At 50.6% G+C, this 22479-nt stretch overlaps 10 protein-coding genes across 10 annotated transcripts; 3 read left to right on the plus strand and 7 right to left on the minus strand.

Annotated features, from left to right (window-relative positions):
- Positions 1 to 484: 484 nt before the first annotated feature.
- Positions 485 to 1541, minus strand: PtrM4_043620 (uncharacterized protein; the record flags this gene model as incomplete). The annotated part of the gene is made up of 3 exons (XM_001937329.1): positions 485 to 646; positions 727 to 795; positions 855 to 1541. 3 exons carry the CDS (start codon positions 1539 to 1541, stop codon positions 485 to 487), a joined length of 918 nt encoding a protein of 305 aa, XP_001937364.1.
- Positions 1542 to 3308: 1767 nt separating this feature from the next.
- PtrM4_043630 (UBA-e1-C domain containing protein) lies at positions 3309 to 3536 on the plus strand (the record flags this gene model as incomplete). The annotated part of the gene is made up of 1 exon (XM_066104492.1): positions 3309 to 3536. One exon carries the CDS (start codon positions 3309 to 3311, stop codon positions 3534 to 3536), a length of 228 nt encoding a protein of 75 aa, XP_065959056.1.
- Positions 3537 to 4742: 1206 nt separating this feature from the next.
- On the plus strand, positions 4743 to 5772 carry PtrM4_043640 (DesA, Fatty acid desaturase; the record flags this gene model as incomplete). The annotated part of the gene is made up of 2 exons (XM_001937328.2): positions 4743 to 5381; positions 5440 to 5772. The coding sequence occupies 2 exons, from the start codon at positions 4743 to 4745 to the stop codon at positions 5770 to 5772; spliced, it is 972 nt and encodes a 323-aa protein (XP_001937363.2).
- Positions 5773 to 6064: 292 nt separating this feature from the next.
- On the plus strand, positions 6065 to 8690 carry PtrM4_043650 (uncharacterized protein; the record flags this gene model as incomplete). Its single annotated transcript, XM_066104493.1, has 4 exons — positions 6065 to 6307; positions 6354 to 6958; positions 7031 to 8450; positions 8541 to 8690. 4 exons carry the CDS (start codon positions 6065 to 6067, stop codon positions 8688 to 8690), a joined length of 2418 nt encoding a protein of 805 aa, XP_065959057.1.
- A 1484-nt stretch (positions 8691 to 10174) lies between these two features.
- Positions 10175 to 10738, minus strand: PtrM4_043660 (uncharacterized protein; the record flags this gene model as incomplete). The annotated part of the gene is made up of 1 exon (XM_066104494.1): positions 10175 to 10738. One exon carries the CDS (start codon positions 10736 to 10738, stop codon positions 10175 to 10177), a length of 564 nt encoding a protein of 187 aa, XP_065959058.1.
- A 225-nt stretch (positions 10739 to 10963) lies between these two features.
- PtrM4_043670 (uncharacterized protein) lies at positions 10964 to 12471 on the minus strand (the record flags this gene model as incomplete). Its single annotated transcript, XM_066104495.1, has 2 exons — positions 10964 to 12228; positions 12279 to 12471. 2 exons carry the CDS (start codon positions 12469 to 12471, stop codon positions 10964 to 10966), a joined length of 1458 nt encoding a protein of 485 aa, XP_065959059.1.
- Positions 12472 to 14071: 1600 nt separating this feature from the next.
- PtrM4_043680 (40S ribosomal protein eS4) lies at positions 14072 to 15102 on the minus strand (the record flags this gene model as incomplete). Its single annotated transcript, XM_001937325.2, has 4 exons — positions 14072 to 14183; positions 14236 to 14475; positions 14601 to 14964; positions 15030 to 15102. The coding sequence occupies 4 exons, from the start codon at positions 15100 to 15102 to the stop codon at positions 14072 to 14074; spliced, it is 789 nt and encodes a 262-aa protein (XP_001937360.1).
- A 646-nt stretch (positions 15103 to 15748) lies between these two features.
- PtrM4_043690 (uncharacterized protein) lies at positions 15749 to 16651 on the minus strand (the record flags this gene model as incomplete). The annotated part of the gene is made up of 4 exons (XM_001937324.2): positions 15749 to 16172; positions 16227 to 16453; positions 16506 to 16540; positions 16588 to 16651. The coding sequence occupies 4 exons, from the start codon at positions 16649 to 16651 to the stop codon at positions 15749 to 15751; spliced, it is 750 nt and encodes a 249-aa protein (XP_001937359.1).
- A 1121-nt stretch (positions 16652 to 17772) lies between these two features.
- Positions 17773 to 19151, minus strand: PtrM4_043700 (MhpC, hydrolase or acyltransferase (alpha-beta hydrolase superfamily); the record flags this gene model as incomplete). Its single annotated transcript, XM_001937323.2, has 2 exons — positions 17773 to 18643; positions 18706 to 19151. The coding sequence occupies 2 exons, from the start codon at positions 19149 to 19151 to the stop codon at positions 17773 to 17775; spliced, it is 1317 nt and encodes a 438-aa protein (XP_001937358.2).
- Positions 19152 to 20398: 1247 nt separating this feature from the next.
- On the minus strand, positions 20399 to 21907 carry PtrM4_043710 (GlcD, FAD-FMN-containing dehydrogenase; the record flags this gene model as incomplete). The annotated part of the gene is made up of 1 exon (XM_001937322.1): positions 20399 to 21907. The coding sequence occupies one exon, from the start codon at positions 21905 to 21907 to the stop codon at positions 20399 to 20401; it is 1509 nt and encodes a 502-aa protein (XP_001937357.1).
- Between the last annotated feature and the right edge of the window lie 572 nt (positions 21908 to 22479).

Consider the following 22479-nt stretch of genomic DNA (forward strand, 5'->3'; position numbering starts at 1 on the left):
TCACAAAAAGCCAACCCTAGAATGCCAGATGCGGACAACTAGACAAGGTGGTGCTCTCGATTCGCAACATTTTTCTCTGGATGAGCCTAGTATAATGAAACGATTGGATCTTTCTATATCAAGAGGCAGCAGCGTAGCGAGGCTTGCCGCCGTCGTATTGCAGTTCTGTCGCGCTATTGGTTGAGTGGTGGAAGTGACTCGTGAGGCGGCGGCTAGTAACCGGCAGCGCTCGTGCATCTAGACCCTTGTCTGAATCGTATTAATTTGCAACCATTGTCTAAGGTAGTGCAGTGGATATGGGCTTCGTGTTGGACGATGTTAGCTTGCGGGGAACGAAAGAGCCGTGGAACCGGCCAAAAGAAGCGCTAGGATCTGTGCATACGTCCATACGGTTAGCGCGTGTTTGACTCCATTTAACTTTGGCCTAGCTATTCAGGGCTTTCCCTTTACTCCGACATGTCGCAAACGAATCGCGCTTGTACTTCTATCCGACCGTTTCGACGTCAAACACCACCGGCGCCTCAATTGTCTCGGTCTTCATGATTTTCATAGTCACATGATGTGTTTCTCCATTCCCATCAACTTCAAGATGTGTAACACGGTTACTACGGAGGAACCCATCTCTTGGGGTTCTCTTCACCAGCTCCTGTGTTTCCAGTTAGCGTGAGGTGTTTCTTGAGACGGTCCTGATCTGGTCGCCAGAAATAGGTGACAAGGTCAACATACACTGCTAAAAATGTTCCGCGTAGGCCTAAACCAGAGACCTTTGAAGGAGATGGCGTAACCTCCAGGCTCCTGCTAATGTTAGTCTCACTCTGATATCGAGTGTCGTACGGAGAGAAGGTAAGACTTACTTTATCCCATAGCTTCTCCTGGTCGACACCAGAGCTGATCGAACTCGAAGCATCCGCTTTGAACTTTGCAATATTCGTCGCCCCTAATTCTGTCCCAGCATCTATATTCTTCCCAGTCTTGTTCCACATCGATATCTCGCATTTTGCTGTTACCCATGTCTGGGTAATGATCCAGACTCCAAATTGTTCGATTTGCGACCCGTGTTTGACAATCAGATTTTTGCGATTGTCTTCCATCCATTTCATGATGACTGCTTCAGCCTCGGAATTGAATTTATGGTTCTCCACGGGTGCTAAGGTCTTCAGGCTTGCGCCGGCATCTGATGTTCTTTTTCTCTCAGCGTCGAATCCTAGGTCAACAGGGGCTTGAGCGGCCACGCCAGAGAGTCCAGCGTTGACCTTGAAGCCTTTCTCTTCGTCTCTTTCCACTGATAGGGGATCCCAAGTACTTGATGTTGGGTCCTGTAGCATCGTCACAAGTTGATCTTGTGGACATTTGTAATGTTTCATGGCAAGTTGTCGGTAGTCGCGGAGATCTACAATGTCCTCCCAGAGTCCGGTGTCATCGAAGTATCCACAAGCGCCAGGACGGAACGTGTCCGCACTTGCTGGTGTGTATAGAAAGGTGCCTTCAGTGCATTGGCTCATCAGAATGGCATAAGCCAGATCCATCTTAACGCGCGACATGATGACTGCAAACCGGAGATACAAGTGGAGGGTTTGATAGCTCTAGAATTCGGCATACAAGGCATACTTATACTCTCCTTGTCACAAAGCACGCCCGTCAAACCTGAAGCTGAGGCACTTGTGTCGGGCAGCCCGTTCTCGGCAGGGGATCTGTCACTGTAGGCTGACTAGGTGTCGTTTATGCATTATTCAAGTAGCTTAAACGTCTGGAGGATAATCGCAACCGTAACGAACTGCACTATTGGCACGCACTTTAGCTATGACCAAAAAAGCATGGTCTATACGAGGGAGTAAGCCGTCCGGCCCATAAGCCGATGTCTTACAGGAACGGCCCGAGCTAGATCGCGATCGAATACGAACTTGATCATCGCAATGCGCAACCACATGCAGATCCAATGTTGGTGATCTGCAGCAACCCCTCGAGGGAGATGACTGTGGCTTTCGTCTTTCGAAGCCCAAACTACTTGTTCGTCATCTGCGAGTTACCTTTGATAATCAACCTACCAGTAGATGCCACGTCCAAAACCGCTGACGTGCGAACGCTTCGAGCACCAGCCAAATGTAGCATGCTGCATGTTGTTGTGTCACTGTGTGGCGCGTGTCTTGGAAAGTCTTAGTTTGGCTTGCTGACATCTGAGACATCGTGAGAAAGAGTTGTTGCAACACTCGCAGAACCTTCCCTCTAGACTACGCGAGGCTGGGATTTACTCAAACGGGTAATGATATACTCAGTCGTCGATTGATGCGCATCAAGCGAGGCTGACAGCTGGAACAGCGAGTGCCGCATGTCTGCTTGGTCGGTTTTCGAAACCTAGTCTCGCGGCCATAGCGCACCGACGAAGGTGCTCGTGCAGTGGTAAGTCGATCACACAGCACGCGGCCACATCAAAAGGATGGCCCATAAGATCTGCTTCGGGGATGCCGACACCTGCTTTTCCTATTCTACCTGAATATTCCAGCGTTGGACACGCATGACCTTTACCAGCTCTTGAAATGTGAGCGTCTTTATTTTCTTTTTAAAATCTTCTTTGTTATAGGGAAAGGACCTCGGAGAGCCCAACAGAGTTCTGACTGATGCCACCATACTCGCGATGGCTGCTTGTCATGATCGCCGAGAGCTCCAGCCCTATCGTAAATGTCATGTTGGCCATTGCGATTGGCGATATTAGCAGACTGGGGAGAATGCCCGCAATGTTGAATCGAGAATCATGATGTTGATAAATGATATTGATATAGCGTCAGCACCATGATGGTGATGCGGGGCGCTGCATCTGCTCAAGTCCTTCTCAATCGACCAAGATGCTGTTTCTTGTTAACTTGGCAAACCGGATTGTCTAAGAATACAATAGGGGAGCGGCCACAAAGCCACGGTGCCGTTATCAGACGATTCCTTGCGGCCTGCTCCCTAGGCTTCGTCATCATCGCCGTTCCCTTCGTATGCAGCGCAAGTTTTGTTCTCTGATTCGAAACCGGTACGGTGATAGCCTCATGATTTATACTATGGAGAAACTGTAAGTGAAAAAAGTGGTGTTGACAGCTGATTTGTTGGGGAGCGAGGTGGAACAAGCGAAAGAAGTCGTTGCGGGTTTGTTGTGTTTTCCTCGCTTTCTGTCTCTTTCCGTGTTTAGGTATAGACCCAACGTTCGCAACACCAAAGACGCGACACCACCTCATCTCCTCGACTGTTATTCACTCAAATCAGCAGGCATCTTAAAGGTGATTCTCTCGTCACAATAATTTTGCACGCACTAATACAACCATAGCACAATGGTCTATTTCGAGCAGCACGTTGTGTTACCGCCCGAAACCCAAGAGCGTGTGGATAAGTTGATCTGGATCTTGGGCTTGATCGTGATTACTGGGATATTCCTTGTGGTGTTGACAATCGTCCTTGGACTGGGAATTGGCTACGTGATTTGGAAAAAAGGAAGTCGTGGCAAGGCTAGTGTCACATGGCAATTTGACGGGCAGGAGGAGATGACGAAGACCAAGTAAAGCGCTAAGCGTTCCCGCACACGATTCCCATGCATTGCGACTTTCGGACATGACCGTCACTACAGCTTGCCTCTTCAATTGTCGTGGTCGCAAAATTCAATGCGATGTTCGGCTTTTCTACGGTAAAGCTGATCTGGGCTTGGTATCGCCACTCAGGGATCAGGGGCTGCGCTAACGGGTCTGTTGCCGTCCGCTGTGCGCTGTCCGCCTTGGCCTCACACGTTCGCAGCTGACGGCAGGACTAGTGATAGATGGTGTTTGTAGCAGTAGCAACAACTAAATTTGTCAGTCATGGGCTGCTTCCCTCTACATGTTTAGTCTAGGATTCTAGGAGCGTGTAGTACTAGTTCAAAAAGGGGTTCATTATCAATCATGACTCGACGTGTGGCACAGAACGAGGCTGTGTGAACGGTGGACCCTTACTTGACGCCACGATGGGTTCCTGCATGTTGATTGGCGGACTTCCTGATAGAGCGTCACAGTGATTGGAACGCTGTGACATGAAGCAGGTGCTATCATTAAACCCTGCTAGCGTCCCACATGCAGTATTCTAGCCCGAGACCATAGTAAATCACGCTTTCGCCTTCTGTTCAGAACTCCTTTCACGTTCTGAGCCGTCTATAGCGGTGGCTGCCAGTCTATTCAGCAACCAATTATCGCTATCGTTGCGATTCCTGTGCACGGCAATACCGCCCCGCAATCCCTTTCACGACACCAACCTCGCCAAGCCATCAACAGAATGGGCAAACTGGCTTTCCCTCTCGATGCAGAGCTCACCGGTCCGGACCGTGTAGTCTTGAATATTCTAAAAAAAGAATACGAGCTACATCAAAATACATCTACCGACTCAACGACAGATTCAGCGGAGGACTCGGACGATTTAGGCGTCAAACACTCCAAATTCGTGACACCATCACCAGAAGGCATGTTGTGCTCCTTCTACTTTAGTCTCAGTGGGGGCTAGATCTACAGGAATGCTTTTTCTATGGGTCATAAGGCTGACTGTCAACAGATCTCCAAGATCAGGAGCAGCAAGCCATTGCTTACCTCAAGAAGCTTAACGATCCAAAATCTGATCGCTTTGAGACGAGTGTGTTCAGCTCTGTGGATGAGCCTGATATCAAGAACCCCATTCTTCGCCAATGGATCATCAACCCTTACATCTGCTGGGCTAAGAGCGTGGTCCGAGTCGAGACAGATGTTATCATGATAACACATCTACTGCTCTACTTCTGCACCAGCATCCCATCAGCCACGTACCTGTACATCAACTTCCATTGGTGGCACGCTGTACTACACTGCGTCATGCAGGGATATTACATGGGCGCGTACACTCTGTTAAAGCACCAGCACATCCATATGCGTGGTGTACTTAACAAGAGGTACGACCTCTTCGACCGACTGTTCCCATACATTCTTGATCCTATGATGGGACATACGTGGAACTCTTACTACTACCACCACGTCAAGCACCACCACGTTGAAGGCAATGGCCCCAACGATCTTTCATCCACCATCCGATATCAGAGGGATAGTGTTTGGGACTTCCTGCAATATGTTGGTCGCTTCTACTTCCTGATCTGGATCGAGCTGCCAATGTACTTTCTGCGCACGCGCAAACCCAATCTTGCGCTTCAAGCTGGCGCTTGCGAGGTCGGCAACTATGTCTTTTTGTACATGATGTACAACTATGTAAATGCTCTGGCGACGACCTTTGTATTCCTGATCCCTCTCGCTTTCATGCGCTTGGCACTGATGACTGGCAACTGGGGTCAACATGCCTTCGTTGACGAAGTCGAGCCTGATTCAGACTTCAGGTCAAGCATTACTCTCATCGACGTACCTGTAAGTCATCAGGCAGATATGAAACTTAATTATGGATAGCAAGCTAACATTTTGGCAGAGCAACCGATACTGTTACAACGATGGGTATCATACGTCCCATCACCTTAACCCACTTCGTCATTGGCGCGAACACCCCGTCGCATTCCTTTCACAGAAGAAGCAGTATTCCGACGAGCAGGCAATTGTGTTCTACAACATTGATTACTTCTTCCTAACGGTCAATTTACTAAGGAAGAATTATGAGCACATTGCGAACTGTCTGGTACCGATGGGCGATCAGATGAAGCTCACGCTCGATGAGAAGGTCGAGATGTTGAAGCGCAAGACAAGAAAGTTCACCGAACAGGAAATTGCCGAGAAATGGGGCAAGCAGTACGCGAAACTGAAGTAAACGATAGATATGAAGCAAAGTGTAGAGGCCTACGCAAATTCATTTTCAAGTGTTGATTATCAACTCCAGCGAGTGGAAATACGTGCCTGACAGCAATAGCTAACGAGTTCGGGAATCAGCTTGTTGTTTCCATTGCTCCTGCCTCCACACCACGTACTGAACCAGTGCATTGCGGGCTTACCCCATCAGGGTTTGAGCAGCACAACCCTCCATCTCGGCCCTGTGGCATACTCTCTATCTACCATGTCATTGCATTGACCTTCCTAGACCCACTATTATTCCGAACTCAACCATGACAAACATGCGGCACCCATTGGCCGATCGAAGCTTGTTCATTGTCATGCCGAACTCTATCCACCTGCGGTCGCAGCTCGCTGACAGAACGGTGTTTGAATGTCATACGCTTGATAGTATCGTGAATGCACGAGCTTCGAAAGACAAATGCGGCGTTTTCGCTGTAGCAGACGGTCAGATCGTTTTACTCTACGATGAAACACGAGGCAAGAACAGGAAGTACAAATTGAAGACTGGTGATGTATAGTTTGATTGGTAACCAGAAGCTCTACATACTGACTGGCTAGGGCGAGCCGCGTCTTCTTTTGTTCTCCCCCGACTCGCACATTCTGTACTTTACGACCACGCTGAGTAATTCGGTCCAAGCGTACTCCATCCCTACAAAGGAGCTTCTATCTCCCATGCCATCGCATCCGTCTCCGCCCCACACAATTGCGATATCTTGCAATGGCACTATTCTTCTTTCAGCCTCACCAGACCCGCCGACCATATACCTCCAAGATCGAAGATATGAAGGCAGCGCGCCTTTGAACTTTCGCCCGACGGATGCCCATTCTGCCGTTAGCTGTGCAGCATTTCAGAAACTCACTGGCCACATACAACCACCGTACACGAACTTTGCCCTCGGTTTCCAAGACGGAACATTGGCAATGTATCGGGTCTTGCTTCCCTCACTCCAGGAACGCCAGGGAGAGGGCGATACACATCAGATGTGGCCTTTCCGATTACAGCCTGTTCGAGTTGGAGTCGTCAAGGGGCTACACAAGGCAGCCATGGGTGGGCTGATGGCAGTGGAGTTTATCCCTGGCTACAAGTCGCGCGTTGTCAGCATTAGGCACGATGGAAAATGTCGACTTGTCGATTTTCAAGAGGAAGGAAAAGTCCTCCGGACGTAGCATGTTTCTGGCCCTGCTACTTGCTTGTCAGTGTGTGCAAAGAATCAGATCTACCCACAAGATCCAAGAGAGATCAAGGCGCCAGTAGTTGGTGATGCTACGGAAGATGCAACGCAAATATATGGACCCGAGATCCTTATTGCAGTCGGCACACTTGCTGGGAAAGTCCTCGTTTTCAATGTACTCGGTTTACTGATACACGAAGTTGTCCTAGATTCACCGATCACAGCTGTCGAGTGGATAGACGAAATGCCCCCGCCATCGATTCTGACAGACTTTGTACTCTTCCGAGTACCAGAATCTTACACAATGGGCGATAATTCAACTAGAGGGTTCTCAGCATGCTCAGGCGAAGAGACTAGTACGGTCAAGAGAACTATAGCGCCACCGAAGCAGGCGGTAAATCAGCAACTGGGACTTGTCCAACAATCGCGTAACCTGTCATACAACGGTTACCCATATCAGAAGTCAGATAATCTGGGCAACAAGTCTTCGCATGTGTTAAGAGGCTCTCCACTACGAATGGAAGGATTGGGCAAGAGGCCAAAACAGACTTTCTTCCGACCGCGCGTATCTGCAGAGACATTCAACACGCCTGGGGAATTTACATCGCATCAAGTTCTCCCGCTACAGTTGTCCCAGCCAGAATTCCAGATTTCACAAGCCCGAACAAAGCCGCACAAGTACGAAGTTCCGAAAGCATCTCGCTTGCCGAGATTCTCTGCTCTTGAGATATCACTGAGTTCGTCCGAAGATTCAGAATGCTCAGAAACCGAGTCTTTCACTCCGAATGCACGGCGATTGAGACGGAGGACCGCCAAACTTCCAGCACGGCAACGAAATGGGGTAAATACCCTACGTCCTATAGCCTCCCGTCATGTAACGAATACACCTAGTATCATCTCCCACGTCCCGCTACCTAGTATCATGAAGCAACCTCCAACTAGAGAATCACCTAGTGGCAAACTTACCTTGGGTAAACGAGTGATGAGGCATATGACTCCCCAACGCCATGTCAGAATCGCCTCGGAAACACCATCACCGCCCCTCAATGTACCAAGTAGCTCATACTCACGCTCGATCTCTCACCTGAACGAACACGGCCCCGCAGAAGAGTCAGATCACGGTAAAGATAGCCAATACTCAGCTCTAAGCACCAAGACTACTCTCCCCCCGCCTACTGACACCGCATACGCCTCTTATACATACCAAGACCCGCCCACAAACATCTACTCGTACCCAATGCCAGATATATCACAATACGACATAACCACATCTACATCCGCCTCCACGTCCACAGGAGACACCATACACACATCCCTCGACCCCCGGCCAGCCAGGAGCATCCTCGTACGCAACCGAACGGACCAAGATGCCAAAAGCTCCACCTTGATAACAGTCGCGCCTAGGCCCCGTTCCACCAGCAGTGCTTACTCGCGGTCTATATCGGAGTTTCCCAAGGATACCGACACGGTCGACGGGGAAGTGGTGCGTTTGGAACTGCAGCACCGATCCAGTCCGAGTTCACCGCTGACGACGTATCCGCCGAGTGGGGTGGTGTTTTTTAATTCTCTACAGGCTGGAGATGGTGCGGTGGATGATAGGGCTGTGAGTGTGGTTGATATGGCGGGGTTGAGGGAAGATCAGAGGGTTTTGAGGGCAGAGGTTGAAGCTTTATCGGAGGAGTTTCGTGCTTTGAAGGATATGTTACTTTTGCCAAAGAGTTGAGAGATTATAGTGGGGGCGTTTTGGTTGACTGTTGTGTAGTATTCCTAGCTTTCTGACTCCCCCCTCTCTTTCTCTCTATCGCTTCGATAGTCCTAGATTAGTCCTAGATGAATGAATCTGGTTCAAGCATGATATACTCATGTCTGAATCCCACAGCAACAATCCTTCCATCTACCACATTCAATGATATCGTAGATCTAGTAACGAGTTATGGCCAGATAGCTAACAAATCAACTTCACACAGCATCATCACTAACAAAAGACATCATTCTTAACAAGAAAAAAAAGTCAATCGACATTCATACCCACTTCACGTGTGGTTCACCTAAGCTACCTAGATGCTGATCCCTTCCAACCAACTTGTGTGTGTATGTAAACCATTCCTCCTATCAAAGCGTACTTGTACAGTTGGATAGCGTAGTACAGAAAAACCGAAAGATATCAAGCGAAAAAAGAGAAAGAAAGGAAGGAGCGCTCGGGCATGAAAGGGAGTCGTGAAAAAAATGTTGTGTGAACCGAAAATGTGAGTGATGCTACCAGCGGGACCAAAACCAGAAGCGGGCGAGGAGGATGAAGACTTGGATCTTTGTTTCCTGTTGTTGCATGCCCGCCCAGTCCAGTCCAGTCCAGCACAGTGAAGTAAAAAACCGTAAACCAAGAATGCGGAAGAAAGAGAAAAAGGAAAAATGCTGATAAAACACAAGCAGTATGGGGAAAAGAAATAGAAACCCATAGAACACAGTTTTTGCACTCTGAACCCTTCTTTCTCTTCCGCAAACATACACGCACCTCTCTCAGGACTAGAAATTATCTGTGTACTATACTATACATCGCAAAAGCAAACCGTGCCAACACACTCTCCAGTCGAGAAAAAAGATGAGAAAAATCCAACAGAACAGAAAAGGTATACGCGCACAAACCCCCATCGTCGCAGTCGCAGTCGCAGTTGCAGTCGCAGCCGTAGACCAACCGCCAACTAACGACTCAAAAGGTAAGTAAGAAGAAAGAAAGCAACAAGGAAACTCTCACATCAAGCACCCACCCCGGCAACAACAACGTCCGAAACACGTGGTTTGCAAAGGGAGACAAGCGCGATGGTGCGGCCCGCCCTGTATTGTGTGGGGAAGGGGGAGAGGGGCGGTTATTCATGCGTTACAACGGCCGAGAAACGACAAGTGTCCCATCTTGATCGGTCGGTCCCCCACACGAACAACTTGCGAGACATGGGGGTGGGCAAGTCGAGACGAAGGGAAAAGAAGAAAAGAAGGAAATAAATCGTACGATGCGATGCGAGATGGGATGAGATGCAGATGAACTTTGCAAACACAGACACACGTACACCGAGAAGAAAAAATTGAAATGGGTTTGGCCGTTTTTTTGTCTGTCTTCTTCTTCGTTTTGTCTTTCAGAATTTCTGGTAGTTGGGTGCTGGTAGTCGTGAAATGCTCGTGCAAAATACCTCTCTCTCACTCACATTGCCGTGCCTACATGGCACTGGCGCCGGGGTATCTCGACGGGGCCGCGCCCATCATAGTAGGAGGCATCATCATGGCACCGCCTCTTCCTCTGCCCCTGCCACCGCCGCCTCGTCCCCTTCCGCGCCCAGCGCCTGGTATCATAAAGTCTGGGTTTGCGGCGTTGGCCTCTAAGATTACATCTTCGGGACGCATGGGTCTCCGTTGCTGGCCGGGGAAGGGGGCGAATTGGCCGGCTGGAGCACCCATTTCAGGCCGCCAGTTGGGGTTCACAGGCCGTTGTGAAACAGAGGTGAAATGTGATGCTTCACTTGCGGCAGGTGACCGCGAGCCATCTGGGAGATCGTCGTAAGAGCTGTTGCGCGGAAGATTACTGTCACTCAAGTTGTTTGTGGAAAGAAATTGCGGGTTGGGAGGTGCGAAGCCGCCTGGTCTAAGCGAATTGGGCAGCGGTGGTGGAGGTTGTGTGTGTACAGGCTCTGCGAATCTGGGATCTACGTCTTCGTAGTAATCCGAGCTACGGTCTGGCCTAACGTTGGATAGTTGAGCGGGCAGTTCGACAGGTGAATCCATAATCGGAGACAAGCCACGACTGTTGTTGTTTGGAGCGCCGAGGGATTGATCGGATGAGTTCTGTTGCTGGTTCCACCCTGCCCGTACCGGCATGTACTGCTGTTGTTGTTGCTGTTGCGGCTGTTGCTGCTGTTGTTGTGGCTGTTGCGGTTGAGGTGATCGTCGGAATTGCTCTTGACTGCACGATGTTAGAATTTGGAGAATTGAACAGGCACTGTGTGAAACTTACTTATCTCCATAGTCGCTGGTCGGGCTCATTAGGCCATTATCTTGCCGCCTTTGAGGTGCGCCAGCGGGGAATCCCCCTTGTTGAAGAGCGAGCATACCTGCAACATCGTCGTCGCTTTCCCTGAGACCATAGTTCCCTGCAGCCGGAGGTGCGCCTGAGCGGTTATCCATCTCAATCGCCTGGCCTATGTCCTGTGGCATTTGACCTGGCGGGCCTGGTGGTGGGCCCCTTCCATATGGTGATTGGTCGCGCGGCGGTGGTCCTTGGTTGTAGAAGTTGGAGTTGTTGTATCCTGGAGGAGGAGCACCTCGACCCATTGGCGGGCCTTGCATGGGAGGACCATTTGGAGGCCTTCCACCTCGTCCACCACCGTTCCAACCTGGCGGCGGCGGTCCGCGCATACCTCCTCTTGGTGGTCCAAATCCTCCTCCCCTTGGAGGACCGTACATGCCAGGTCCACCAGGCCCACCTCGTGGAGGCCCTCCTCGGCCCCGGTATGGACCTCCTCTGCCGCGCGGTGCTCCATTCATCATAGCGTAGCTATCGTTTGGCATTGGCATGGGTGGAATGGGATTGCCATATTGGTCCACTGGTGCCCGACGACCGGAAGGACCACGGTTTAGCGAGTTTACATTGTCCGAGCTAGCTCCTCCGGCACTGCTGACTGTCTTCAGCGAGGGATTGCGTTGGTTCAAAGGCAGCGTGTCCTCTGGTGGCGAGGGCTTGGACGAGTCGAAGTAGGCAGCGTTTTCGTTTGGCTTGGAACCAAAGTCCATTGGTTCGGTAGGGCATGGGGGCGGCGACTCGGCTTTGGGGTACTCTGTGCTTAGTGTTGCTTGGGCGCGGTTGGCGTAGTAAGTTGACCCGTTCATCTCATCATTCTCAGCGATGCGCCTCTTCCTCGCCTTGCGGCTAACCAATGTGCGCCTCATGGCGCATGTTACAATCCCACTTGCGACAATAATGACAGTAGCTCCCAACACAATCCATCCGCCCCAGCCTACATGGGGAACAAACAACAAAATGTCGACGAGGAAAGCCAGTAGCGAGACCAGGAGGGTCGGGAAGGTGAAGATGAGCAGAGCGAGAAGGTAGCGGGGCGAATGGGCTGGCGAGTGGAAGTGGGCGGCGACGGAAAGGCCAAAGCAAATGAGCGTCATGAGGGCAGCGACTGGATGGACAATAAGGATCGAGGAGAGGGCATGGCGCTGGGCTGAAGGCAGCGAGAAGTCGGAGTTCTTTTCATCTGCGAAGAGTTTTTCTGTGCGAAAGCGTCAGCATTGTCAGCATCTTCATAGCAACAATACATACCAGTGTTGTAGCCCACCATGGGCCCTTGACAGGCTGACTCGCCATTTTCGCAGTAGCCCAGGACGCCAAAGTGGATGCCGCGGTAGGTAGCGAGAGGAATGCTCTTGATAAGAGGCGTGGATAATGTCGACAATAACAGGAGCACAAAGGCGGCAAAGAATAGTATGGATAGGGGGGTAGCCGGGCGCAACATGTTGGCAAAGTATATCGGAGTCTACGACTATAGACCGGCTCGCCAGAAGTCGGCAGTCGAGACTCGGCGATATGGTTGTTGATGGTAACAGTGGACTTAGTTGGGCGCGTGTGAAAGCAATGCCGAGTCACGGATGGGCGCAGTCGCAAACGAGGCTAAGCGCAGTCTCGGGGAGGTGAAACGAGTGACGAGTGAGGTTGAACGGGTAATGCCTGTTGTAGCATTGATACCTCAGCGACAGATACAGTGATACTGGCACATGCGAGGCGGCGCACACAGCGGCGGGAAGGTGGCAGGTGCTGACTGCGTGGCTTCGTGGCTACGGGGAAGCGTGGTTGAGGTGGTAGCTAGGCGGAGGCGGGAGGCGGAGGCGGAGAGGGCTGGAGATCCCAAGCACAAGCACAAGCACAAGCAGCAAGCGAAGTGCAGTGCAAGAATCAAGAATCAAGAATCAAGATGTCGCAAACCTGCGAAAGCGAAAGGAGCGACGATAACGAGCGGACGCGCAGCCAAACAGCCAATGGCGTGAAATGGCAGAAAAGAGGAGCGCAAGCGAAGGATCAAGTATGCCTGCTAGCCGCAGAGGACCGACTTGGTGGTATGCGTGTGCGGGATGCTGTCGAGCCGTTGGCGCGCATGTCTAAACTGTGTCTAAACTGTCGCGCTCGAGCTGGAAGACGCGACGAACAAGTCGCTGTCTGATGTCTGATGTCTGACGATGCCCCCTCCAGCCTGCGACTGCGACTGCGCTTGCCTGCTCTTTTTCTCTCATTCCCCGGTTCGTCATGTCTCATTTCGCCAACAGCACGGCCCTACGGCGATCTACGATTCCTCCTGAAACGCGCAGAGCCTCCATATTTGCTGACTACCTAGTCTTGACGCGGCCCAGAGAGCCCAGAGCTCCAAAACACCATCCCCTCACCCACCCACTGTGCGCTCTGCGAATGTTCCAAGCAGTTCCAAATAATAAGTACACCGCAATGCCTTATCGCACATCGAAACAAGGTACCTGAAAAATAGCCCCCTCGTATCAGGTACCGACCCCAGCAACTACCCGCTCATCTATTCCGGATTGGCCCGTAAGCATCGTAAAACGCCACCACCTATATCACTGCATTTATCGAAATACGGGGGCTTCCTCTTTTTTCCCGCTGTCGGAAGCTCCCTTGCTCGCGTAGAGCCCATTCGCTATAAACCCCTCCCACTCTCCAACCGACCGGCTCTGGACGCTGCTGCCCACATCCACTTTGTCACGGATTGCTTCCTTCATCGCCTCTGAACCTGTAAATAGCCTTGTGTCGCTGTCACCTCACATCTTGCATCAACCGTGCATATTATCCGTGACCTTGAATTTCTTTCACTGCAACATCACACAACCGCAATCACGGACACAGCTGAAGTAAAGTGTTTATTTGCTTGATTCTCCCTTACGTTCTCCATGGTATTCGTATGGTAGTATGGTATGCAGATACTCCAGACCGATCAACCTCCCCACAAGTCATCACGAACGCCTATTTTTGGATCGAGTCCTGTCCGCACCGATGCTCATGAACTCATGGATACTTCATATGCTAGCCTACATCTACGCCCGCGAGCACGTTTAGTGACCAGCGATGGCGTACGCCCTGCGGCGGTCACGCTCCTCAGCAATGGAGAGCTTGACACCCTTACCCTTGGGCAGCGAGATCCATGGCTTCTCCTTTCCGATGATGCTGATGCATGTTAGTTTTCACTCTTACTACAAAATCATCAATCTCAACTTACATAACGTTGGACTCACGAGTGGTGAACTCGTTGTCAACAGCGTCCTTGATGTGGACAATGTTGAAGCCTCCGTCGTGACGCTCACGATGGGTGATGACACCGACACGACCCATGTTACGTCCACCAGTGACCATGACAATGACACCAGTGTCGAACTTGATGAAGTCGCTGATCTTGCCAGTCGTGAGGTCGACCTTGACGGTGTCGTTAACCTTGATGGCTGGGTCGGGGTAGCGGATCCTACACGTAAAATTTTAGCAGCAATTCTGACATAGCCAGACCCTGGTCGTATGCCTGGTGAAAGAGGTTTCCCTCAAACACCTAGCCCAAACTATGGTCCAACGGCTGATAGAGCGGGAACTTACGTTCGCGCATCGTGCGTAACCAAGTAGGGAATTCCGCCCTTGCCAAGCTGGACACGCTTGACCTTGCCGAGCTTGTATTGTGCCTCCTCGTCTGTTATCCTGTGGACGGTGAAGCGGCCCTTGGTGTCGTAGATGAGGCGGAAGTTCTCGCCAGTCTTCTCAATGGAGATGACGTCCATCAATCCCGAGGGGAAGGTGGAGTCAGTGCGGACCTTGCCGTCAACCTTGACGAGGCGCTGCATGAGGATGGCGTTGACCTCACGGGCGTTGAGCGCATACTTCAAGCGGTTACGGAGGAAGATGACGAGAGGGAGAGAGTCGCGGAGCTTGTGAGGACCGGGGGAGGCCTTGGGAGCGTAGGCACCTGAACTTGTCAGTTTTCCATCTTGCCAGGTCGATTGCGACCGCCATTGAAAGAGTCGTGCATACCGGACAGCTTGTCCAGGAGCCAGTGGTTGGGCGCGCTGAGGCGCTTCTGGTGCTTGACGGGTCCACGCGCCATTTTGACTGTTGTGTGTGAGGTTAGTCGTCGAGGTTGTCGGAGGTCCTGTCGAAAGCAAAAGTGGTGGTCTCTCAGAAGAGTCCAATATTCGTCGCTAGCGCCGTGTGCTAGCCGAGTCTTGAAGGGGCTTAGCGTGCGTCAAAGGCCCCGCTGCATCCCTCCCATCTTGAGCACCAATGGCCTTGCAGCAGAGCAGAAAACGCAAAAGCAAATGTTTAGTAATGTCCACAGAAGATGACAGAGCAAACATGCGAATTGCTACATGTTTCCGGCTTGTGTATTACCAGATGGACCAAAGTTCAAATCAGGTGTTGTTGATGTTCAGTTGCTACGGGACATCCTTCGTATCAAGAACATGGTCAAGTGCGTTGGAAACTTGATTTGAAAACACCTCTATAACGGAAGCATGCTTATGAAATTGTATGGTGTATGGAGCTTAAAGGTATTTTCCAGCATTGAATTCGAATACATTAAAGATCTCTAGAATCATCTAAATCCAACCACCGTCAACCCATCTCAAATCCCTCAACAAAATCGCACAAGTTGCAACCCGCCAAAAAAATCCATGACTAGCGAGTACAAACACCTCACTCCAATCCTCTTCATTCATCATCGCAATCGACGGATCTGACCCCCGAATCTACACTCAGATCTCCAGTGTACCGTTAGCCGAAGTAACCAACCCAATCTCCCCTGGAATAATCGTCCCATTCTCAACCGCCGCAGCATGATGTCTAGCCAACATGCCATAAACTGGGAGATAAGTATCAAGATACGGCAGCACCTCCTTGGCACCAGGAGTGTTGCGCCAATCCCTCATCAAGTCGCAAACGATGGAGAAGAGAGACACAAGCTGCACGCCCGCCTGCTGCATGCGGGCGTTTGCCGTGTCACGGACGAGCTCAGTGTAGGTGCCTGAGCCCTCGACGTTTGCGAAGACGGAGTAGCCTTCTGCGCGGAGGGCGAGGGCGAGGAAGGCGGTGCAGACGTCTGTTGTTATGCCTGCGACGATGATTTGCTTTTTGCCTGTGGCTTTGACTGCGTCTCGGAATTCGGCATTGTCCCAGGCACTGGGTGGTGTTAGGATGGGTTGGGAATAGGTTGGGGGTAGGTTGAGGGCTTACCTGACCTCGCCTTGGCGGCGGATGAGAGGGGCGTTGGGGTACATCTCAAGCATCTCCTTGGGCAAGGGTCCGTTGGGACCAACGTCGGCGGAGGTGGTCATGATGACAGGGAGGTCGAAGATCTTGCCGAGGGTGGCGTGGGCCATGATGTTTTGCTTGTAGAGACTGGGGTCCCAGTCACGAGCCGTCTGGAAGAGACCGACTTGCAAGTCGAGGATGAGGAGCAGCTAAATGGGTGTCAGCTCGAAGATTGGGTAATATCATCGAAAGATGACTTACAGCATCGTTCTTGTCAATACGCTCCCAGGGGACAGCTAACTATGTCAATGACTGAAAGCAATGCGATACCAACCGAACTCACCATCACCGCGAACGGCATTAAAAAGCGTAAGTGCCACAAGGGCAATGCTAGATCCGAACTTCATCTTGGAAATGAGGTGCAAGGACTGATACTCTTTAAGTGACTCGAAGAGATTGAAGTCGTTCGATGATGGGGTGATATCTCCATCAACGCAGCACAAAGCCCTCTTTATACCTGCCCGGGCCTTCGGTTTTCCTGCATCTTTTCTCTTTGAAGATAGCACAACGTCCGTCCTCAGCTTCTGCACGTCCTTTCCGGTAGCATGCAAGCCCATCTCTTGGCTCATTAGCCTCGTGCGGGCGCAACAGTATCTCCAACGACATCTCCATGGTTTCTAAGGCGAACCATCCTCAACCCTAAAACTGACCCAATGGAGTAGATTTTCTTGTATTCAACCATGATATCAAAAGCATGACTAACACCCTAGTCATAGCATCCCAGTTCCATATCCACGCCGTTGGGCTAGGCGCATGGCAAGGAACCATAATACGTACGTCCAGTCGGTGTAGATTGTAAGTGGGGCAGTATAGGCGGCCCAGTCCACCCACGTGCCTTCCTGATTAAGACTTTGATAATCGATGCCAAGATGAGGTGGAAGGAGCTGTGCCTGCAACGGCCTACTACTCTCTTCCCCATGTTTGGACCTCGCTTGTGGCTGCCGCGATTTCGGATGTTATCCAGTACCCCGGCGCTTGCGATGCAAGTCAGCAACATCCTTTCTTACTCATCAGCTTTTCCGTCGCCTAGATCCATCTCCGCTACACGGTATTCTTGGCGCATGGGTGGTTAGATCATGTTTGTCAGAGCTTGGAAATTGCGTGTATCCTGAAGATTTTCGCGTGGCGTTGGCGTGGCGTATGCGTTGCTGTCGCACTTGCTTTCATTGAGTATTTGATAATGGGTGCAATGGATTAGAGGAGTACAGGTTCGTCAGCAATTATTCATGATTTGGGTAGATTTGAAAGTTCATGTGGAGTGAAGACGATGTTGGAAGGTACAGACCGTGACAACCGGCCTCGGTTCCCCATTACGCGGAATTTAAGCATAATGAGTAAGCACTTAATCCATACCACTTTCACACAAGGATGTTTGAGACTTATGAAGAGTTTTTGTTCTGTTTGAACTAGCCTAGTATGATTATGTAAAAGAAGTAAAGAAATTGAGAGGACGATAGAGCCATAGGAGCTAATACGCGGCAAGATTATTTTCAGCTAAGAAGTTCTGCATCACCTTGTAGCCAGCCGTAGCGTTGAAATGGAAGTTATTGCCATGGCCAGTCATGGGCTGAATGTGCGATTTGAACACCGAAGCGGACGGGAATGCCTGTTTAGCAGCCTCGGGGAGGTTGGATAAACCGGTACCCTTAATCCCGGCGTAACAGTTGCCTCCACAGAATGGTACGTCGTTCTCGCCGGTGACAACAAGGACCGGTCCAGTGAAGCATGACGATTTAGGTCCACTTCCGATCGTCAAGAGCTCGCCAATGGTGAGAGGGTGCTTTGTTCTCTCGCCTTCGATGGCTAGCCCAATGTCGTAGTGACCAGGATATAAGAATGCGTATTGTAGGGAAGTAAGGTCGGAAGAGGCTATGTAACCACTGGGGTAGTTGTATGAGACGTCGGTCGCGTTATAACCGGTGACCAAGTCCATCACCTCAGTAGTCGCAAGCACATTCCACAATTCGTTTGAACTGAGATGTACACCAGAAACCTTGAATGCAACCTTGAAGCTTTCGATTATTCCTTTTGCCACTTCGGCTCGAAGGCCGTGGCTTGAGGCATTGCCGAGACGCAGAGGCTGGTTCAGGCGAGCACTGTGCAGATTCCAGCCAGCGATGACGTATGCGAGATATTGCGAAGCCCCGCCAAATCCAGTGAGAATGATACCGTCCGTGTTCTTCGGGTAGAGGGCGGAAAGCCAGAATGTCTGGACCGAGCCAAACGAGTGGCCAACATGGACAACCTTTTTGTATGGCCGACCGATTTCTGGGATTTTGCCGTTGCGCAACATGAGAGTCACTTCATTGAGAGCTTCGACTTCAGATTGAGCCTGAATTCTGTATGCGTGAACAGTAATTAGTAGTCGCTCGCATACATTTCAGTCCGAAAGGTAACGTACTCGTTGAGCGGGTCTCCGTGAGACGACAGTCCAATGCCCAGTCGATCAATGGCGAGCGTGCTATAGCCTGCTTTGAGAGCGGTATTCACATAGCTATAAGCGTAGTTGTCGAACTCCAGATCCCAATAGGTCTTGTCGAATCCAATACCATGGGACAGAAGCTGGATGGTATCGCTGCTACCATGATGTGGCTTGCAGTACCGGGCTGAGATATTGTAGGAGCCTTTCAAGGTTTGATAGTTCTGAAGAAGCTCTTGCGTGTAGTTTATCCCGACTCTGTTGAATTTGGCTACAAACGAGGCTATGTCGATGTTGCCTTCGGCCGGCACAGGCTTGAATATACCTTGCCTTGAGGCAATCGTTACCGGGATAATGAGATCTTGGCAACTTTTGGCGGCGGTCAAGCCAGCTAGGGCGAGAGGTAGTAATGATATGAAGAATCTCATGCTTGCGTTGAGAATGCGAACGTCCGTATTGTGGCTCGGCGTTGAAATAAGTAAAGCTGGGAGAAGTAAGCTAGAACCGGGCAGCGTTGTTGCCGCAATGCTCTAAGTTGAGCTGCTGCCTCGATGAATGGTTTCGATAAGTTCAACCCGGGCTAGTCGTGGTCCGTGGCTGCTCCGGTAGGCGCTGTAGGTTCGCAATTTATAGTAGGAGTGATAGGATCATTAGCTCGATTGTGCTCCTGCGGGTCGCTCTAGACCAACATTCTTGGAAAGGGGAATCCTTATCTCACTTGCTTACCTGCATTCACTTTATGTGGCTAAGGATTAGCTACTAATCTTCTTGCAGGCTGACGAACAAATGGGCCCATAGTCGATCAACATCTTAATCCAAATACCGGGACAATACCATCCGAGAGGGTGGTACTGTATTGTGACATAAGAGACCATACTATTGTAGGGCTGGTGCGCCCTAGTCTCATTAGTGGACAAGTGCATGGCATGGAAGGCTTGCTTGGATGAGGGATGACAGCCCAAAGACTGTCTATAGTGCCAGCTACCAACCATATTAGCAAATCGCGCGTCACAGACGGGAGCTACTCGACGCAGGAACATTCTGATCAACCACTCTTCTATGCGTCAGTGTTGGTTGTGAACGTATGGGGAGAGTAGGAGCCTTCGCCGTACCTTGACTTTGCCGGCAGATGGGTGGCCCATGCATTGTTGCAGTAGCTTTTACAGCTTTACTTTTCTCAAAGCATAGAGAATGCATGTGATTATGTTCCTTGTTTGTACCTTCAAGCATGCAATCGAATTAAAGTTGAGGGTTGTGAGTGAGAGACAAGGGCGCGTTGGTAGCTGTTAGGAAGGAAGCTCAAAGTATGACGTGACCATGTGGCTCCTAGGCATAGGCAGTAATGACAAGATGTTCGCATCGAGCTCCGAAACGACGCGATCGAGAACCGTTGTGCGTTTGTTTTTTGGTGGCCGATCATTAATTTCCGCTTGCCGTCTAGAATTTGGAATTTGGGAAGTGGCGAAATACACTGCTTAGGTAGCGTCATGTCCCTACACTTAGGGCTACAGACAAAAGCGATGCAACATCTCCGCTGGATTTAGTATTCCAAATTAGGGAGAAATACAGTATCTGTGCGCGTTCTGACTATTTTCACATCGTTCCACGAAGATATCTTCTACTATTAACATCATGTTCTCCGTACGCACACACGACCAAGGCCGAGGAAGCTCATTCAAGATGCCTTCTTCTTGAGAATATAGTCCTCGCCCTTGACAGCCTTGTAGATACCATACAAACCTGATAAGAAAGCATTGCTCTTCACAACCCTCTTCAGCAAGCCCTTCAAACCTGGTCCAAACTCCTCCTTCCTACCGCGATCCTTGACTTTATCCCATATCGTAGACAAAGATGTCGCATTGTACTTGCTGCGAAGTTCGTCATATTTGCGCTTGTCGTAGACGTCCCACCATTCGTCTTCAGTATAAAAGACACGAGAGTATAGCCATTTCAATCCCCCGAGTTCGCGCATCTTGGCCTCAATTTCGCGGTTTGCGCGCACATATTCTGTTTCGTTTGAAGGATAGGGCCCCCATAAACCAATGCTAATGTAGTTGCCGTCGTATGCATCGGTATGCTTCCCGCCGACTAGGCCACCGAAGGGTTTCGGATGTCCCATTGAGCTTCTACCATCACGACGTAATGGACAGAGCCAAATGGGGTACAAGCCGAAAGCTTGATCGGTATATTCCAGGAAAGGGGCAGAATTTTCCGATGGAAAGGATATGTCGTGGATGATGTAACGATCCGTGTAACCCGAAGCATGTAGCGCATGGTACATGATTCTTGTGTGCATGAAGTAGTCCAGTAAGACGCGTGTTAGCCACGTGAAGGGAACCATGAAATGTTTGTAGGCGTACATGCCCATCCAGAATGCTCCGCGGTCGTAGCGAAACAGATAGTCTTCTATCGGTACAAGTTCCTTCGTGACGATGCCTTTCGATGCGACAGACTTTGCATGTATCCAAAACCACTCGTCCCAAGGCCTGGAGAATCGTTGGATTGGTAGTCGAGGTGCTTGTCCCGCATGGACGAGTCGACCTGTTACAATAGCGCCCGTGCCTTTAGAGAAGAGAACACCGTCGACATAGTCGTTCTTTTCATCGGTCGTATGATATTGCATTTTGTGCGTTGCGTTCTCGAATGAGAAAGTCGGATGGTAGGTAACTTCGACCAACGTTTTCAAGGGTATGAGCTGCATCTCAACTGCTGTGAGTACACCAAGTGTTCCAAAACTGCCTCTCAATCCCTCGAAGAGTTCTTGATTTTGGGTCTGGGAAGCTGTAACGAGAGTGCCGTCAGCAAGCACCACTTCGGCACTTAATACAGTCCTATCGAAGAAGCCATGCTTAAAACTGCTACTCTCTCCTGCAGTTCCAACGAAGCCTCCTCCTACGGTGATGCCCGGAAACTCCATAACGACAGGTGGAAGCAGGCCAGCCTTGATTGTTTCCCGGACCAATGCATCCATAGGAACATTGGGTTCGACCAGTGCGGTTCTCTTGTCATAATCGATGGAGAGAACATGATTAAGAGTGCTGACGTCTACAATGGCGTCTCGGTCGAAATCAACATGGCGGGTGCTGTTGGTACTGCCGTGATAGACTCGGAACGCCGTTCTCGCGTGGTAAAACTGTTGTATACGCCTGCGTACTGTCTCTACCGCAGCTTTGTGGCGCTCCATTTGAAGGATGATGTAGAACAAGCTACAGTTATTGAGTCCTGTTATTATCTTGCCTCCTGATCCTTCTGCGGGATGTCTGTTGAGAAATCGCGCTAGCCGGCCGTACTTGTCCCCACAAGATGGCCGAGTCAATCACCAAAGCTGGATATTCGCTTAATGAAGAGGTGAGCGCAACCCTCTCAGCTATCGTCGAGAGCGTTGCACCTTGAGGTGATACGCGAGTCCAGAACCAAAGTGGTAAAAGATGGCAACTCTTCTGATCGCCGGCATAACGTCAACGTTCTTAGCGAGTGGATCCCTTTCCGCACTTCCGGTCGCCATGGACAGCACAATGCTCACCTCACGACACATGAAGTGCATGCTGTTTCGCACATTGCATTCAATTACTGGCAGCCAGCAGTATTGCCGAGTGATGGATACTTCACTGTGTATTTGCAATAAGGATGAAAGCCCACAGGCAGCAGTAAAAGCTCATCATTCCTGCCCCGCACAGGAGTGGCTTTTGGCCGGAGCAGGAAGGGACTTAGCAGGATTGAACGGGTAGTGGAGCAGGCACAGCCCTGCAGCTTATA

The sequence above is a fragment of the Pyrenophora tritici-repentis genome, chromosome 10, assembly GCF_003171515.1.
Source record: "Pyrenophora tritici-repentis strain M4 chromosome 10, whole genome shotgun sequence".
Classification (NCBI taxonomy): domain Eukaryota; kingdom Fungi; phylum Ascomycota; class Dothideomycetes; order Pleosporales; family Pleosporaceae; genus Pyrenophora; species Pyrenophora tritici-repentis.